The 14,480-nt window shown below is 38.7% G+C and overlaps 1 protein-coding gene across 1 annotated transcript in view; it reads left to right on the forward strand.

Annotated features, from left to right (window-relative positions):
* Nucleotides 1–14,480, forward strand: part of HDAC8 (histone deacetylase 8) — a 263,150-nt gene that overhangs the window by 110,385 nt on the left and 138,285 nt on the right. The window contains 1 exon segment of the mRNA XM_033201381.1: nt 12,119–12,291. Within this exon segment, the coding sequence (XP_033057272.1) occupies nt 12,119–12,291 (173 nt within the window).

Genomic DNA, 14,480 nt, shown 5'->3' on the forward strand with positions numbered 1-14,480 from the left:
GGTTGCAAAGGGGGAGAGATGAGACATATGGTCAAATGGTGTGACACAGAACAGAATGCTCCACACTATGAGCACTCCTGGTGGTTACAGAGCAGTTAAATGACCTACCCCAGATCAAATAGCACAGATAGCCTTAGGATTCATATTATTTAGGTCTTCTTCCATTTTTGTTTTTTAACTTAGCTCTCCAAACCAGCCTACCTCTCTTCCCACCCTACCCCCTGCCCAGATAATGTACACTCTGCTTGCTAGGTCATCTGGCCTCTCAGAATGAAGAGAGCCAAAGACCATTGGGATTTAGTAACAAGAGCATTGCATTCGAATTAGAATTAGTGTTCTAATTCTAGCTCTGACGATTCACTTCAGGCCACTGATAAGGTGCCATGCAAACACTGGATGACTTTAATTCTGGATGACTCATTTTCCGTTGTGTGAATGAGAATGGTTTACTTCTAAGAGGTATAGTGAGAGATAAGTAAATAATGCTAAAAATAGTATGCAGCCCTTTCTGTTGCCAAGGTGACACGTAATTGATGAGTAGAATTACCTACTACAAGGCATGTTAGAAAGAGATGCCCGTTAGAATCTATGTTTCTGTATAATAGACTCAGCAGTGAGAGAAAAGATGCCCCTTTAAAATGTTAAGAAATTACGTCACAAAAATTAAAACAGTGAAAGGGATATGAGGTTGTTTGCTGGTTGGCTGGTTGGTTGGTTGGTTGGTTGGTTGGTTGGTTGGGGAGTTTAAGGTTTGTCTTTTATTTTATGGATTTGGTGTTTTTTTGTTTGTTTGTTTCATGTTTTTAGAAGTTCATGGAACCAGTACTGCTTGTTTGATGCTAAAAGCAGAAAAAGAAATTTAGAGAAAATTAAATGTCTTCTGAATATGTCCAAGAGGCACCCATGTTCTCCAACAAAATGACACATCATGCTCACTGCAAGGCAACCTCCCTCCTCCCAAATCCCTGCATCCCTGAACCATTTGTAATAGATATTCAGAAGTCACTGAGGCATTTACCATATGCTACATCCCCTGGCAGGTTGAGTTGTTGCAGAATGAGTCAGCAGTGCCTGAGCTCAAATAGGATTGAGAGAATTTAGAGAAAACATACCTATGGAAAGTTGAACGGCTCCCATTTGGGACTGACTAGTAATACTTTGGGTCCTTAACACAGTCTGCCTCTCAATCCCATCAAATGCAATAGGTTTAAAATTTATGTCTTAGAAAGGGGTTTTGCTGCTGGCAATAACTTTTCTCAGGCTGACATTGATAATTCAAAGCGTTAGTAGCAAATATTTTTCTCTTCTCTCCCTCTGCATCCTACCCTTCTTGGTTTTTCAACTTTGAATTTCTCATTTCTTTAATCTCTATTGAGGGAGTCTCTAGAGGGTGCTGAGAGTGTCTGTTGGAAAGCATGAAGATGACAAGACTAGTTTAGACTGGTGTACAAGGTAGAAAGTCAGGAGACTAAACCTTCTGGGAGCATGAACCCATCAGAGGTCTTGCTATTGGGACAAGTTAGGGTTACCAGACTCCACCACCAGTATTGGTTAAGGGTGACTATAACGCCATTGCTCTGGCATCCCATTGCCCTGAGATGAATCTTTTAGGATATTGATTGTCTAAATAACAACAACAACCGAAAAAAAAAAAAAACATGTTCAGCCCCTGGTATTAGAGGTAAAGAAGCACCAGTGAAAGATCTCAAAGGCACACAGTAGAAGCTGTGGTCTACCCTGATGGAATCAAAGAAAAGAGAATAACTCTATGATTTTGTTCTTGGGCTTTTATTTTATCCAAAAACATCATTAATGTCACCACCCTGGTTTTTATTCTCCTCAGGCATGAACCCCCTGCCCCAAATCCAGCCTATGGAAGCAGCTGCCACAGCTTCTCTTCCTCATTTGCATAGCCTTGTCTGAAAACTAGACTATTGAATACTGAAGGATCAGGTTTCTCATCAAGAAAACTGCATTTTAAATGAATATCTTGTATGTTTATAGGGAAGTTACTAATGTAGTGTAAAGAAATGCCTGTTCTCCCCCTCCTTTCTGGATAAGAGATTTTATACTTTCACAAGATGAAAAATTAATGATTTGCGGTGTAGCAAACAGTACTGTTACAGTGGTTAGGGAAACTTTCCCAAAAGCAATCTGGAGTGACATTTCATTCATTTATTCATTTAATGACTATTTATTGAATGCCTACTATGTATAAAGTATTGATTCTACCCTCGAGGAAGTTAGTGGAAATTTTAAAATGTTAGATAAATAAATAGAGATTGATTTTCATATTCACACACATTTAAATAAATAAAACATAGAAAATTGTAAGAACCATAAGAGATGGAATGCTGTGGGTATTCAAAGAGAGAAAATACTTCAGAAAAAGGCGTAATTGAGGAGGTAACATTTGATCTGGTTTCTAAAGGGTAGCTAATTACTCTGTCTTTACAAAGTGTGTGAATGTATATGAGTGTTTATAAAATCTGGGTCAAGTTTGAATATACAGAGATTGTAGGGAAGGATGTTCTACACACAGGGTACAGCAAGATCAAAGTTGGGAGAGGCTGAGCTATGCACAAAGAATAGCAGTGGTTTTAGTTTGGCTGGACTGTAAAGTGCATGAAGGAGAAGTTGCAAAGAAGATTGGAAACGTGGGTGGGAACCACATCATGGAAGAGCTGGAATTCTTAGCTATGAAAATTTGTACCATATTCTGTAAACATTTTGGGAGCCACTGAAGGTTTTAGAATGAGGGAATCATAAGATCAAAGCTTGCTTGGGAAGGTTAACACTCTTCCCAGTAAAGTTTTGGCAACAGCATCTGCTGTTATATTGAAATAATGTGGGTAAAGTGACTGACATAGTATCTGATGCATAGTAGCTCAGTAAGTCATGGAAGCAGATATATTGTAGTGGTTTAGAGCAAAAACTCTGGTGCCTGAATGCCTGGGTTCAAAAACCAGCTCTGCCACTTAATAGCTGTGTGATTTTGTACAGATTTCTTAACCTCTCTGTATGGTAGTTTCCTGTCTATAAATAGGATTAAAAATAATACCTGTTATGAATTATTATGAGGGTCAAATGAGCTAATACATGTAAAATACATAGAACAGTGCTCTATTCTGAATAAAGTGCTCAATAAATGTTGGCTGTTGTCATCATTATTATCATTCTCATTCATGGAGTAGATAAAATTTAAGCTCGCCTTTAAAGAATGGCTATGATGTAGACATGTAGAAAGGTAACTTTCAGGCACAAGTAAGTACATGACAAAAGGCATACTTGCAAGAAAATACAAGGTGAGTGAGGTGAATAATGGAGAGTTCAGTTTGCCTATAGAATAATATAGGTTAAGTTGTTATTGGAAAATAAGATTTTAAAGGTAGGCCATAGTCAGATTACAAAGCACTTTGGATCACAGCCTAAGAATATTAAGTGTCTCTAAAGACAATGGAGGGATGTAAAAGGTTTTTGAATTAAGAAGTAACTTTATCAAAACTATTTCCCTAAGGAAATTTTTTTTTTTTTTTTTTTTTTTTTTGGGGCGGAGTCTCGCTCTGTTGCCCGGACTGGAGTGCAGTGGCCGGATCTCAGCTCACTGCAAGCTCCGCCTCCCGGTTCACGCCATTCTCCTGCCTCAGCCTCCCGAGTAGCTGGGACTACAGGCGCCCGCCATCTCGCCCGGCTAGTTTTTTTTTGTATTTTTAGTAGAGACGGGGTTTCACCGTGTTAGCCAGGATGGTCTCGATCTCCTGACCTCGTGATCCGCCCGTCTCGGCCTCCCAAAGTGCTGGGATTACAGGCTTGAGCCACCGCGCCCGGCCCCTAAGGAAAATTAATTTGATGGTTGTATGTATGAAGGATTGGAGAGGGAAGAGACTTGAGGCAGGGAAACTGATTAGGAAGCTATTGGTGTAATCCATGAAGGTGGTCATAAGGGCTAGATTAGAGTACTGCAGTGGGAGTGGAGAAGAAGGAATAGGAGAGAGATTGGTGGAAGACTGGTAATTGGAGAGGAACAGGAAAAGGGAGAATCTGAAAGGGTGACTTTCAAATTCCTGTTTTGAGCATGGGTGACTGAAAAGATGGATATCATTAACAGAGATAGAGAATAGAAGAGGTAAGACGACAAGTTTAGCATGGTCCAAATGGAGCTGTAAATCACAGCTGACTTCTCTTCACAAATTGACATATCTAATCCTAAAATGTATCCAGAAATCTAACCCAGAATAGCAAAAGCAATCTTGAAACAGAAGGACAAAGTTAGAAAACTCAAACTTCTCAACTTTAAAACTTACTACAAAACTACAGTAATCAAAGCTGTGTCATGCTGGCATGAGGACAGACATATAGATTAATGAAACAGAGTTCAGAGTCCAGAAATTAACCCCCACATTTATAGTCAATTGATTTTACACAAAGGGGCCAAGACCATTCAATGGGGGAGAGGACAGTCTTTTCAATAAATGATGATAGGACAACTGGATGTATCAATATACAAAAGAATAAAGTTGGACCCTTACCTCACACCATACATAAAAATTAATTTAAAAATAGATCAAAGACTTAAATGTAAGAGCTAAAACTGTAAAACTCTTAGATGAAAACATAGATGTAAATTTTCATGATGTTGGAATAGGAAGTGGTCTCTTGGATATGACACCAAAAACATAAGCAAAAAGAGAAGAATAGATAAACTGAATTTCATCAAAATTTAAAACTTTGTGCTGCAAAGGACACTATCAAGAGAGTGCAAAGATAATCCACTGAATGGGAGTAGATATTTGCAAATCATGTGTCTGATAAGAGACATATTTAGAATAAGAACTCTTACAACTCCATTTTAAAATATAACCCAGTTTAAAATGGGCAAAGGGTTGAAATAGATATTGTTTCAAAGAAGATATACATATCCATAAGCACATGAAAAGATATTCAACTTTATTACTAATCAGAAAACTGCAAATCAAAACCACAGTGAGATACTACTTCACACCCACTAGGATGGTTATAATTAATTTAAAAGGAAACAAAACAAAAAATAGCAAGTGTTGGTGAAGATGTGGAGAAATTGGAACCTTCATATATTGCTGATGGGAGTGTAAAATGGTGTGGCCACTGTGGAAAACAGTCTAGCTGTTCCTCAAATGGTTAAACACAGAGTTGCCACATGACCCAGCAATTCTACTCCTAGCTATATATCCCCAAGAGAATTGAAAATGTGTCTACACAAAACCTGTACATGTATATCTGTAGTAGTATACTATAGTGGCAATATTAATATCAGCCAAAAAGTGGAAAAACATCAACCGTTAAATGGATAAAATGTGGTCTATCCATGCAATTGGACATTATTCAACCGTAAAAAGGAATGAAGTACCGATACATGCTACAACACAAATGAACCTTCAAGACAGTCACAAAAGAAAACATTATATGATTCCACTGATATGAAAGGTCAAAATTAGACAAATTCATAGAGACAGAAAGTATATTAGTGATTGCCAGGGGCTAGGAGTTGAAGAGTGGTGGGAATAGATAGTGACTGCTAATGGGTTCAGGTTTTCTTTTGAGAACATGAAAATATTCTAAAATTCATTGTGATATTGTGTGCACAACTCTTTGAATATGCTAAAAGCCATTGAATTGTATACTTTAAATGAGGGAATTGTATAGTATATGAAGATCAATAAACTTATTTTAAAATTACTTTTAAAATATATTTTTTTTTACTGGAACTGTAGCCCCTGATAACTAGCTGCAGATTTTTTAGTAGAATCAACTGTCACTTGCTTCTAAGAAGTTTGAAAAAGATAACAGAGAAAAGGCTTTTGGATATGGTAATCCAGAGGTCTCTCTACCTTTAAGAGAGCAATTTCGGGAGAGCAGTAAGATCAGATTCTGGATTGCAAGAAGTATGTATAGGTGGCCAGTATGTGGATAAGTTGGACAATGCTAAGAAGGGGAGGGATAGATGGGCAACTTGTAACTTATAACCTACAGGAACTGAATCAGCAGGAATTCAGGGACTGAAGATGTAAGAAAAGAGCTCATTGGTAATACATGACCCTTAAAGCAACAAAAGAGGATTTAGTGCTTAGAGGGATAAATTAAGCTGGAAGGGGAGAAGAAATATGATGGAGGACATTTTCAGGTAGAGAAAAGAGGTAAAGAAAGGCACTCATTACACATAGCTTCAACCAGTTCTGTCCAGTATGAGGCAGAAAAATTTGATCCAGAAAGATACACAACAAACTTAATCGGCAGTTACCTCTGGGGTGGAAGTTGAGATGGAAACAGGGAGATTTTTCACTTTTGATAGACCTTTATTTATTTATTTATTTATTTGATACTGTGTCTCACTCTGTCGCCCAGGCTGGAGTGCAGTAGTGCGATCTCAGCTCACTGCAACCTCCGCCTCCCAGGTTCATGCGATTCTCCTGCCTCAGCCTCCTGAGTAGCTGGGATTTCAGGTGCCTGCCACCACGCCCAGCTAATTTTTCTATTTTTAGTAGAGACAATGTTTCATCATGTTGGCCAGACTGGTCTCAAACTCCTGACCTCAAGTGATCTGCCCACCTCGGCCTCCCAAAGTGCTGGATTACAGGCATGAGCCACTGTGACTGGCCATGTTTAATTTTTTATATCAAGAATGTCCTCTCATTATATTTGTATTTTTCAAAAATTAGACTAGCTGCTGTATGAAACGTAATTCTTCATCACTTGGAGGTAAAGTGAAAGATGGCCAAGCTGTAGAGAGTGTGTGGCCCATATTAATCACTCAATTAGTGTTTGTAGAATTTGTTGAATTGGAGTTATAAGCATAAACTCTAATGGAAACAATTCACTTGATTTCTCAGCTTCCTCCAGCAGAATAGAGAGAAAACTCTGATGGTGTGGTTCATCCAAGGGCTTAAGGACTGACAAGGCAAAAATGGCAAAGGTGCGAGGGAACTAGGGTGCTAAAGTAAGTTTTCAAAATGACTAATCGTATTCTCCAGAATGAGTAATGAAGCAAATGAAGTCAAAAGATAGGCTGAGCTGGGCATGATGGCTCACGCCTGTAATCCCAGCATTTTGGGAGGCCAAAGTGGGAGGATCACTTGAGCCCAGGAGTTCGAGTCTAGCCTGGGCAACAAAGTGAGACTCCATGTGTACCAAACAAAAATTTTAAATTAGCTGGATATGGTGGCCTATAGTCCCAGCAACTTGGGAAGCTGAGGTGGGAGGACTGCTTGAACCCACGAGGTCAAAGCTGTAGTGAACCATAATCATGCCACTGCTCTCCAGCCTGGGCGAGAGACTGAGACCCTGTCTCAAAAGAAAAAATATATTTAGGATGGTGTACTTTGAAAATAGGGGGAAAGCCGGGCGCGGTGGCTCAGGCCTGTAATCCCAGCACTTTGGGAGGCCGAGGCGGGCGGATCACGAGGTCAGGAGATCGAGACCATCCTGGCTAACACGATGAAACCCCGTCTCTACTAAAAATACAAAAAATTAGCCGGGCGTGGTGGTACGTGCCTGTAGTCCTAGCTACTCGGAGGCTGAGGCAGGAGAATGGCGTAAAAACCCGGGAGGTGGAGCTTGCAGTGAGCCGAGATGGTGCCACTGCACTCCAGCCTGGGCGACAAAGTGAGACTCCGTCTCAAAAAAAAAAAAGAAAAGAAAAGAAAATAGGGGCAAAACAACTAGGGAATAGAAGTTACAGTAAGAATAAACAGGAAATGCAATAGGAATTGGAAAGATAGAAAATTGTAGATGGAGAAAGTAGTTCAGAGTTCAGGGTCTTAGAAGAAGAGCAATTCCAAGTGCTTCTTTATCAGGCCCCAAAGTGTGTCTATGATTAGGAATAAAGTAGAGTGCAGGTGGACATCACTATTGTTGAAAAGATAAAGAAACTGTGATGTTAGAGAGTTAGGACAGGCATGGGGGAAAGAATAGATCTCTTGTTCAATACTGTGAACCCATTGCCCAACCTAGTACCTATAGTAGGCATTCAATTAACATTTGTTGAATGAATGAATGAAATGAGTGAATGAATGAATATTATAGCACTTATCACAATTACTTGTTTTCCTGTTTTCTTCCCCTAATGGACCAGAAGCTTCTTGAGTCTTGCTTATTTCTGTGTCTGTAGTGTTTCAATCAAGGTTTGAGTGAGGGAATGAATATTGAACTGCAGAAAATGATGACAAGGAAAGGGAGAATGAGAAAAATTTTGAACGAGGTGCTAAAATCCCCAAGGGAGGTGAAAGATAAGAACTTTGATAGTATTTGAGTAATATTATCAAATGACGTTGACTCAAAAGAGGGAGCGATTGATGAGAGGAAAGAATGTTAGATTTGGAAGTGGCAATAGGAAAAATAATATTCCAATTTTTCTTTTCCCATCCTGGGAATTCTGGAGGAATTGACACAGTGTTTTCTTCTTTGATGCTCCACTCCTACTCTGTCAATTAGCCCTCCCAATTTTTTCCAAATTTACCTTACCTTGCTTCCTGCTGCCATCATGACTAGAATGCTTCAATACCCTTTTTGCCAACCCCTGTGGGGTTGACTTTGTCACTTTGACCTTACATGCAACAGCAAAAAGCTAAATTCCTAAGCATAATTTTTCAGCAACATTAGTACTTACCTCATACTTCTCCAATGGTTTCCATTTGACTGTCAATCAAATGAAAACTTCCAGTCTTGAATTTAAAAGTGTTCACCATCCAGCCCTCTGTAAGCTGCCCTTACTTTAGTTGCTTTGAAGTTTGCACTATGTACAAAATGCCCTACCTTTCTCAAAGCTTCTTATCAACCTTTTCAATACCCATCCAGAGCCCTCTTTATCAGAACTCCTTGAGGACTTATTTTCCCTACATGGCTGTAATCAAAACAACTACTTCAGAAACACCTGCCTGCCTTTGTCCTTTCCTCTCTCCTAAATACCAAACACTCACAAATGTTATATGTATATGCTTTTCTTGTGTGTCATTCTGTATAACCCTATCGATTCTACCATATACATTTCTCCCAAATCTGTCTCTTCCTCCTTATCCTTGCTGTCACTGGCCTGGATGGTTGCAAAAGCCCTCATCAACCTTCAGGGTATCCTACAATAGAGCTTCAGTATCTTTAAAATGGAAATCTAATTATGCCTTCAAAGCACACACACACAGATGCACACATGCACTCATACAATGTTTGAGACATTTTGTACCCTTTAAGCAAAAGTCCAAACTCATTAGCCTGCTGGGTATATATAGCCACGTTTACCTCTCTAGCCTCATCCCACCACTCCCGCTGTCAAGCCTTCATGCTCCTGTATGCATACTTCCTTCTCTGGACTTAGTCCCCTACCAGTAACCCCACAATCATCTCTACCTCCAAATTCCCTATCGTCACCCTACATACCTATAAATTTCTACACTTTAAAAAAAAACTTTTATTGCACAATAATCACAGATTCACAGAAGGTTGCAAAAAAATGTATAGGGAAGTCCCATGTACCCTTCATCCAGCCTCCCCCAATGTTGACATCTTATACAATTATATTATGGCATCAAAATGAAGAAGTTGATATTGGACATTGGTACAAGCCATGGAGTTTATTTAGATTTCACCAGCTATACATGCATGTGTGTGTGTGTGTGTGTGTGTGTGTATGTGTGTGTGTAGCTCTATGCAATTTTATCACACATCTAGCCTTGCATAACTACAACCACAATCAAGATACAGATCAGTACCATCATCACAAGGCTCCCTCATGCTACACCTTTGTAGCTACATCCATCCCTAACCCCTGGCAACCAACTAATCTATTCTCCATCTCTGTAATTATTATTTTGCAAATGTAATGTAAATGGACTCATGCAGCAGACAATCTTTTGAGATTGGCCTTATTGACCCGGCATAATTCCCTTGAGAGCCATCCAGATTTTTTTTGCATGTATCAGTAGTTTGCTCCTTTTTATTAATGAACAATATTCCAGTGGCATGGTTGTACCAGTTTGTTTAACCATTTATCTGTTGAAGTGCATCTGGGTTGTTTCCAATGTATGGCTATTACAAATTGAGCTGCTATCAACATTCATGTACAAGTTCCTACACAAAAATCAGTCTTAAATTATCTGGAATACATTGCCCAAGAGTACAATTACTAGGTCATATGGTAAGTCTATTTTTAGTTTTGACAGGAACTGCCAAACTGTTTTCCAGAGTGGCTACATCATTTTACGTTCCCACCAGCAAGGTATGTTTATGATCTGGTTTCTCCACATCCTTACCAGGAATCGTTGTTACCATTTTTCAGTTTAGCCATCTTGAGAGTTGGCTCACTGTAGTTCTCATCTTTTAGGACCTAAGTCAAGAGTTACTTCTGTAGAGCCTTTTTAAAATCCTCAGAGTAGGATTATTCCCTACTCTGTACCATTTCTGACACTTCATTTATCGTTGTATTTTAATTATTTATTGACATAGTCTGTGTCTTTCCCTCTATTTCCGGGCTACATGAAGCTAGGCGTTGTGTCATATTCATCTTTGTTCCTGCAGCATCTGGTACAGTTACATGCTGGGCACACAGTGGATGCTCAGGAAAATGTGTGGTGAGTGAGGGAAAGAATGAATGAACACAACATTAGTCTTGTTGCCTCCCCCTCCTCCTCCTCCTTAAGCTAGAAACCTTTTTAGAACAGACATCACGCCTTCCTCTGTGTCTCCCAGCAGCAGCTAATAGGGTGCTCTGTACGTGTAGATGCTCAATAAATGTCGTCTAAACTATTCAGTTAGCTTATCTTCCCTCTGCACCCAGGAGATAAGCATATGAAAGAGAGAATAGGCCAAGTATCCTTGTATTAAGGATCATATGTCATTATTTTTATAATATTCTTATAATCTCTACGATCACTCAATATTCTTCTGTGTAGATGAGAAATCAAAACAAAACAGTCCTTTGAGTCAAAGAATGCCTCTGTGGGTGAGCACTATTCAATAATTTCAGTACCCTTGTTACATATGGATTTGGGAGGATGGCTTTTTATGTCTCTGAATTCCTTTTGCATTTTCAGAAAGATCTGGGATATTTCTGGTCTTGCTGCACTGGTGTAATTTGACATGTTGATTATGAAGAGGTCATTAACCTCAACATTTTTGATCACTTTTTGACTCTGTATTTTCTCAACTCTGATGTATGTTAATTTGCACTTGTTTATACGTCTCTGTAAGAGTTATTCAGGCCCTTGAGGGCTGGTATATATTCTGTCTGGAAAGTAGATTGTAAGCCCCTTGAGAGCAGAGACTTTATAACTCCTAGGAATGTATCTGGACACTGTCAGTGTTCAATTAATGATAATACTGAAAGCTTGACTAAGGTCGTCTGTCACATTGACATCTTCCTTTTCATCTACAAGTGTTCTATCAAAAAAAAAAGCTAGGTTGACTAGGTAGCATTGAATGATTCTATCCAAAATTATGCTCATTGTTACACTACAATTTGTTCTTTAGGGTGCTTTCAGATTTATAATTTTAGATCAGTTGTTACAGTTCCCTTCCCTATAATACCCTGGTTACATATGCATTAGGGAGGATTGCATTTCATAACCCGTTAGTCCTTTTGCATAATAAAAACTTACCTGATAACATCTATGCTTGTAAAGCATGTAATTCTTCTCCCCAGCCCCCACTGAGAACCAGGTGATTAAACTCCAAATGTGGTCCTAATCTTAAATAATCAGAAAGAACCCTTAATGACTATTCAGTGTATATCTTATTTCCCCAGATTTTAAAATGGACTAAATGTGTATACTATGTCCTATGGCTGTGGAAGTTAAATTAATATGAATATTTCAAGAAAGTCTGAATTTTAAAACAGAAGGACAGATGTGTTCATTGATGAGGGTGGAAGTAGAGGAAATTATTTTGTAAGTCAGGTTTGTTAAGGTATCATTTACATATAGTCTGATTCACCCTTTTTAGGTGGAAAGTTTGATGAGTTTGACAGGTTGTGTTTTTTTCCCTTAACTATTTGCTAATTCAGTTATACCTCTAACTTGCCCCACCACCACCACTACCCCTAGACCAAACTGACCTATATTTTTCTGATATTTTGTATCCTTTCTATTTTATATAGTGTACTAAAGGAAGTATACCAAGCCTTTAATCCCAAAGCAGTGGTCTTACAGTTGGGAGCTGACACAATAGCTGGGGATCCCATGTGCTCCTTTAACATGACTCCAGTGGGAATTGGCAAGTGTCTTAAGTACATCCTTCAATGGCAGTTGGCAACACTCATTTTGGGAGGAGGTGAGTATAGAGGAAGATTACCAGGAGAATTTGTTGACCTTCCTCCACATTTTGTACATTGGCACTGAACTTGGAAAACTTGGCTTTCTTGGATTGGATAATACCAACCTACCTGAGGCCCAGAAGCCTGGGTCAATAAAATCAGCCACCTCCACAGTTCAGCATAAGAAAATACTCTGACACACTTCTCAGCTTAGCATGTGCATTGACTTCTTGGCACTCTAAAGTCTAAATTTCAATTCCTGAAGCAAAGATCCTCTGGTTAAAGGTTACCTCGAGTCTTAAGAATATAGGATGTTAACCCCAGTAGACTGATCCATCTTCTCTCAGTATAGTATTTGATTTTCAGTTCTAGTAATCATCTTTTGGGAACATGTCACTGAAATTCCAACTCTACTTGTATGCAAGTAGTAAACACACAAATTAATTAAATAAGCTGAATTCAAGAATGACTCTTCCCCCAAAAAGCGTGGATTTGTTATAGTGAAGTAAAATTGAGAGATCTGTAGTCTCTTGGGCATTCTTGCCTTTGGTGTGTGCTGATTATTTGTATTACTTAGCCAAAAGGAAGCCCAGTCTATTCAGTAGAAGCATTTATACATTTGAGAAGGGAACTTGTCACAACATTTACCACCTTTAAAGATGTCTTGCTTAAAATCTTCTGTCTACCTGCCTGGCACAATCTTTATTTCATTGGATGAATAGATTGGTGTGTTAAAATAACACGGTCAAGCAGATTGAGCTTAAAATGCATATATTATAGAAGAGCTAATTGTTGGTTGCTTTGTCAACCTGTTAGAGGAAATTGTGGGGAGGCCTTATTAAATGAGTGGGCATTCAACACAAGTACACAAGCCTGGTCTTTTGGCAGCCTCAAACTCTAGAAGGCTCAAATTAAAGGTACTTACAAGAGACAACCTCTTACGAAAAGCTGGCAAGAAATATATTAACTTCAACTGAAGAAAAAGATAAAATTGATAAGTACTGTGTGACATATTACTTTCCTTGACAGCACTAAGGATGGTGATTATGATACAGGTACAGCTAAGGAGGGGAAGAGACCTTTCTACTATATACATCAGGTTAGAACCTGACTTTTGTTTGAGGCTATAGTCTTTACATTAAAAGTCTGTTAGCATGCTCTAAAGCCTTTTTGCTTTCTTAGCCCAAAGTTTTGACATTTGAATATTTAACTCTTCTTAGGAAATATGTGTATTCCTGAAAATGCTTGTGCATAAATGGAATTTTTGCAAATCAAATCATATTGTATATGTACCAGAGATAGTTTACTACCTAAACAAAACCTATAGTGACCTTTTTTGAAAAAAATATACCAAATAAGTCTATCTTATAAATTCAAGTTTTTTCGTGTTGGGAGTATTTAAAGTAATACCTGTACTATTTAACTGAAATTCTCAGCCCCTATTAACACACAGTTCATAAAGAGAGCCACATCCCCAAGCTTCAGTGGACCCCATTGAGGCCTAAAAGACATACTCAAAGCATCCATGACCCTTCAAATAGTAGAAAAGCTTAAGAAAAGGGTGACCCTATGTTCTAGTTTATACATGTTATCCCAGTGTAATGATTAATAGTGCCCTCTTTTACTTTTAAAAGTATACCATTTTGTATGATAATTTATATGGTCACCCTATCTAAAATCGACCAGATTCTGTTTCCCTTAGGCTGCATTGAGATTAGGAAATCATTCCATTTTACCCTTATACTCTTAGAATTTAGCTAAAGGCCAATGTTTGAATGCTTGCATAGCAGAGCACATCTATTCAGCACAAAAATATGCTGATTATTAGCCAGTATAATATGGCTGTTGGGTGATTGTGACAGGACCTGATGAGATGGGTCAGAGCATCCATCAACAGTCCCTTCCACATCTCACCCTCTTTGATCTCTGCCACCAGGCCTATGTTTTGTGGCAAAAAGGAATGCTGATATTAAAAGAAGGAAGTCTGTTTTTGTCAGCATTTTCCTTTTCTCTTTCCTGGGTTTTTAGGGCTAGATCTGCCAATAGTTTTAAAATACAAATCACATTCAGCAGTCATTTTATAGAATTATTGCAAAATTCATCACAGAAGTCTTTCCATTGGGTAGATCACCTCAAGAGATCTGGATCCAGAGATCTGAGTCTTGCTGATGGCTCTTGATGGAACTGAGGAGTTTGGATTCCTCAG

Source organism: Trachypithecus francoisi, unplaced genomic scaffold, assembly GCF_009764315.1.
Source record: "Trachypithecus francoisi isolate TF-2019V2 unplaced genomic scaffold, Tfra_2.0 Lachesis_group6, whole genome shotgun sequence".
In the NCBI taxonomy this organism is placed as follows: domain Eukaryota; kingdom Metazoa; phylum Chordata; class Mammalia; order Primates; family Cercopithecidae; genus Trachypithecus; species Trachypithecus francoisi.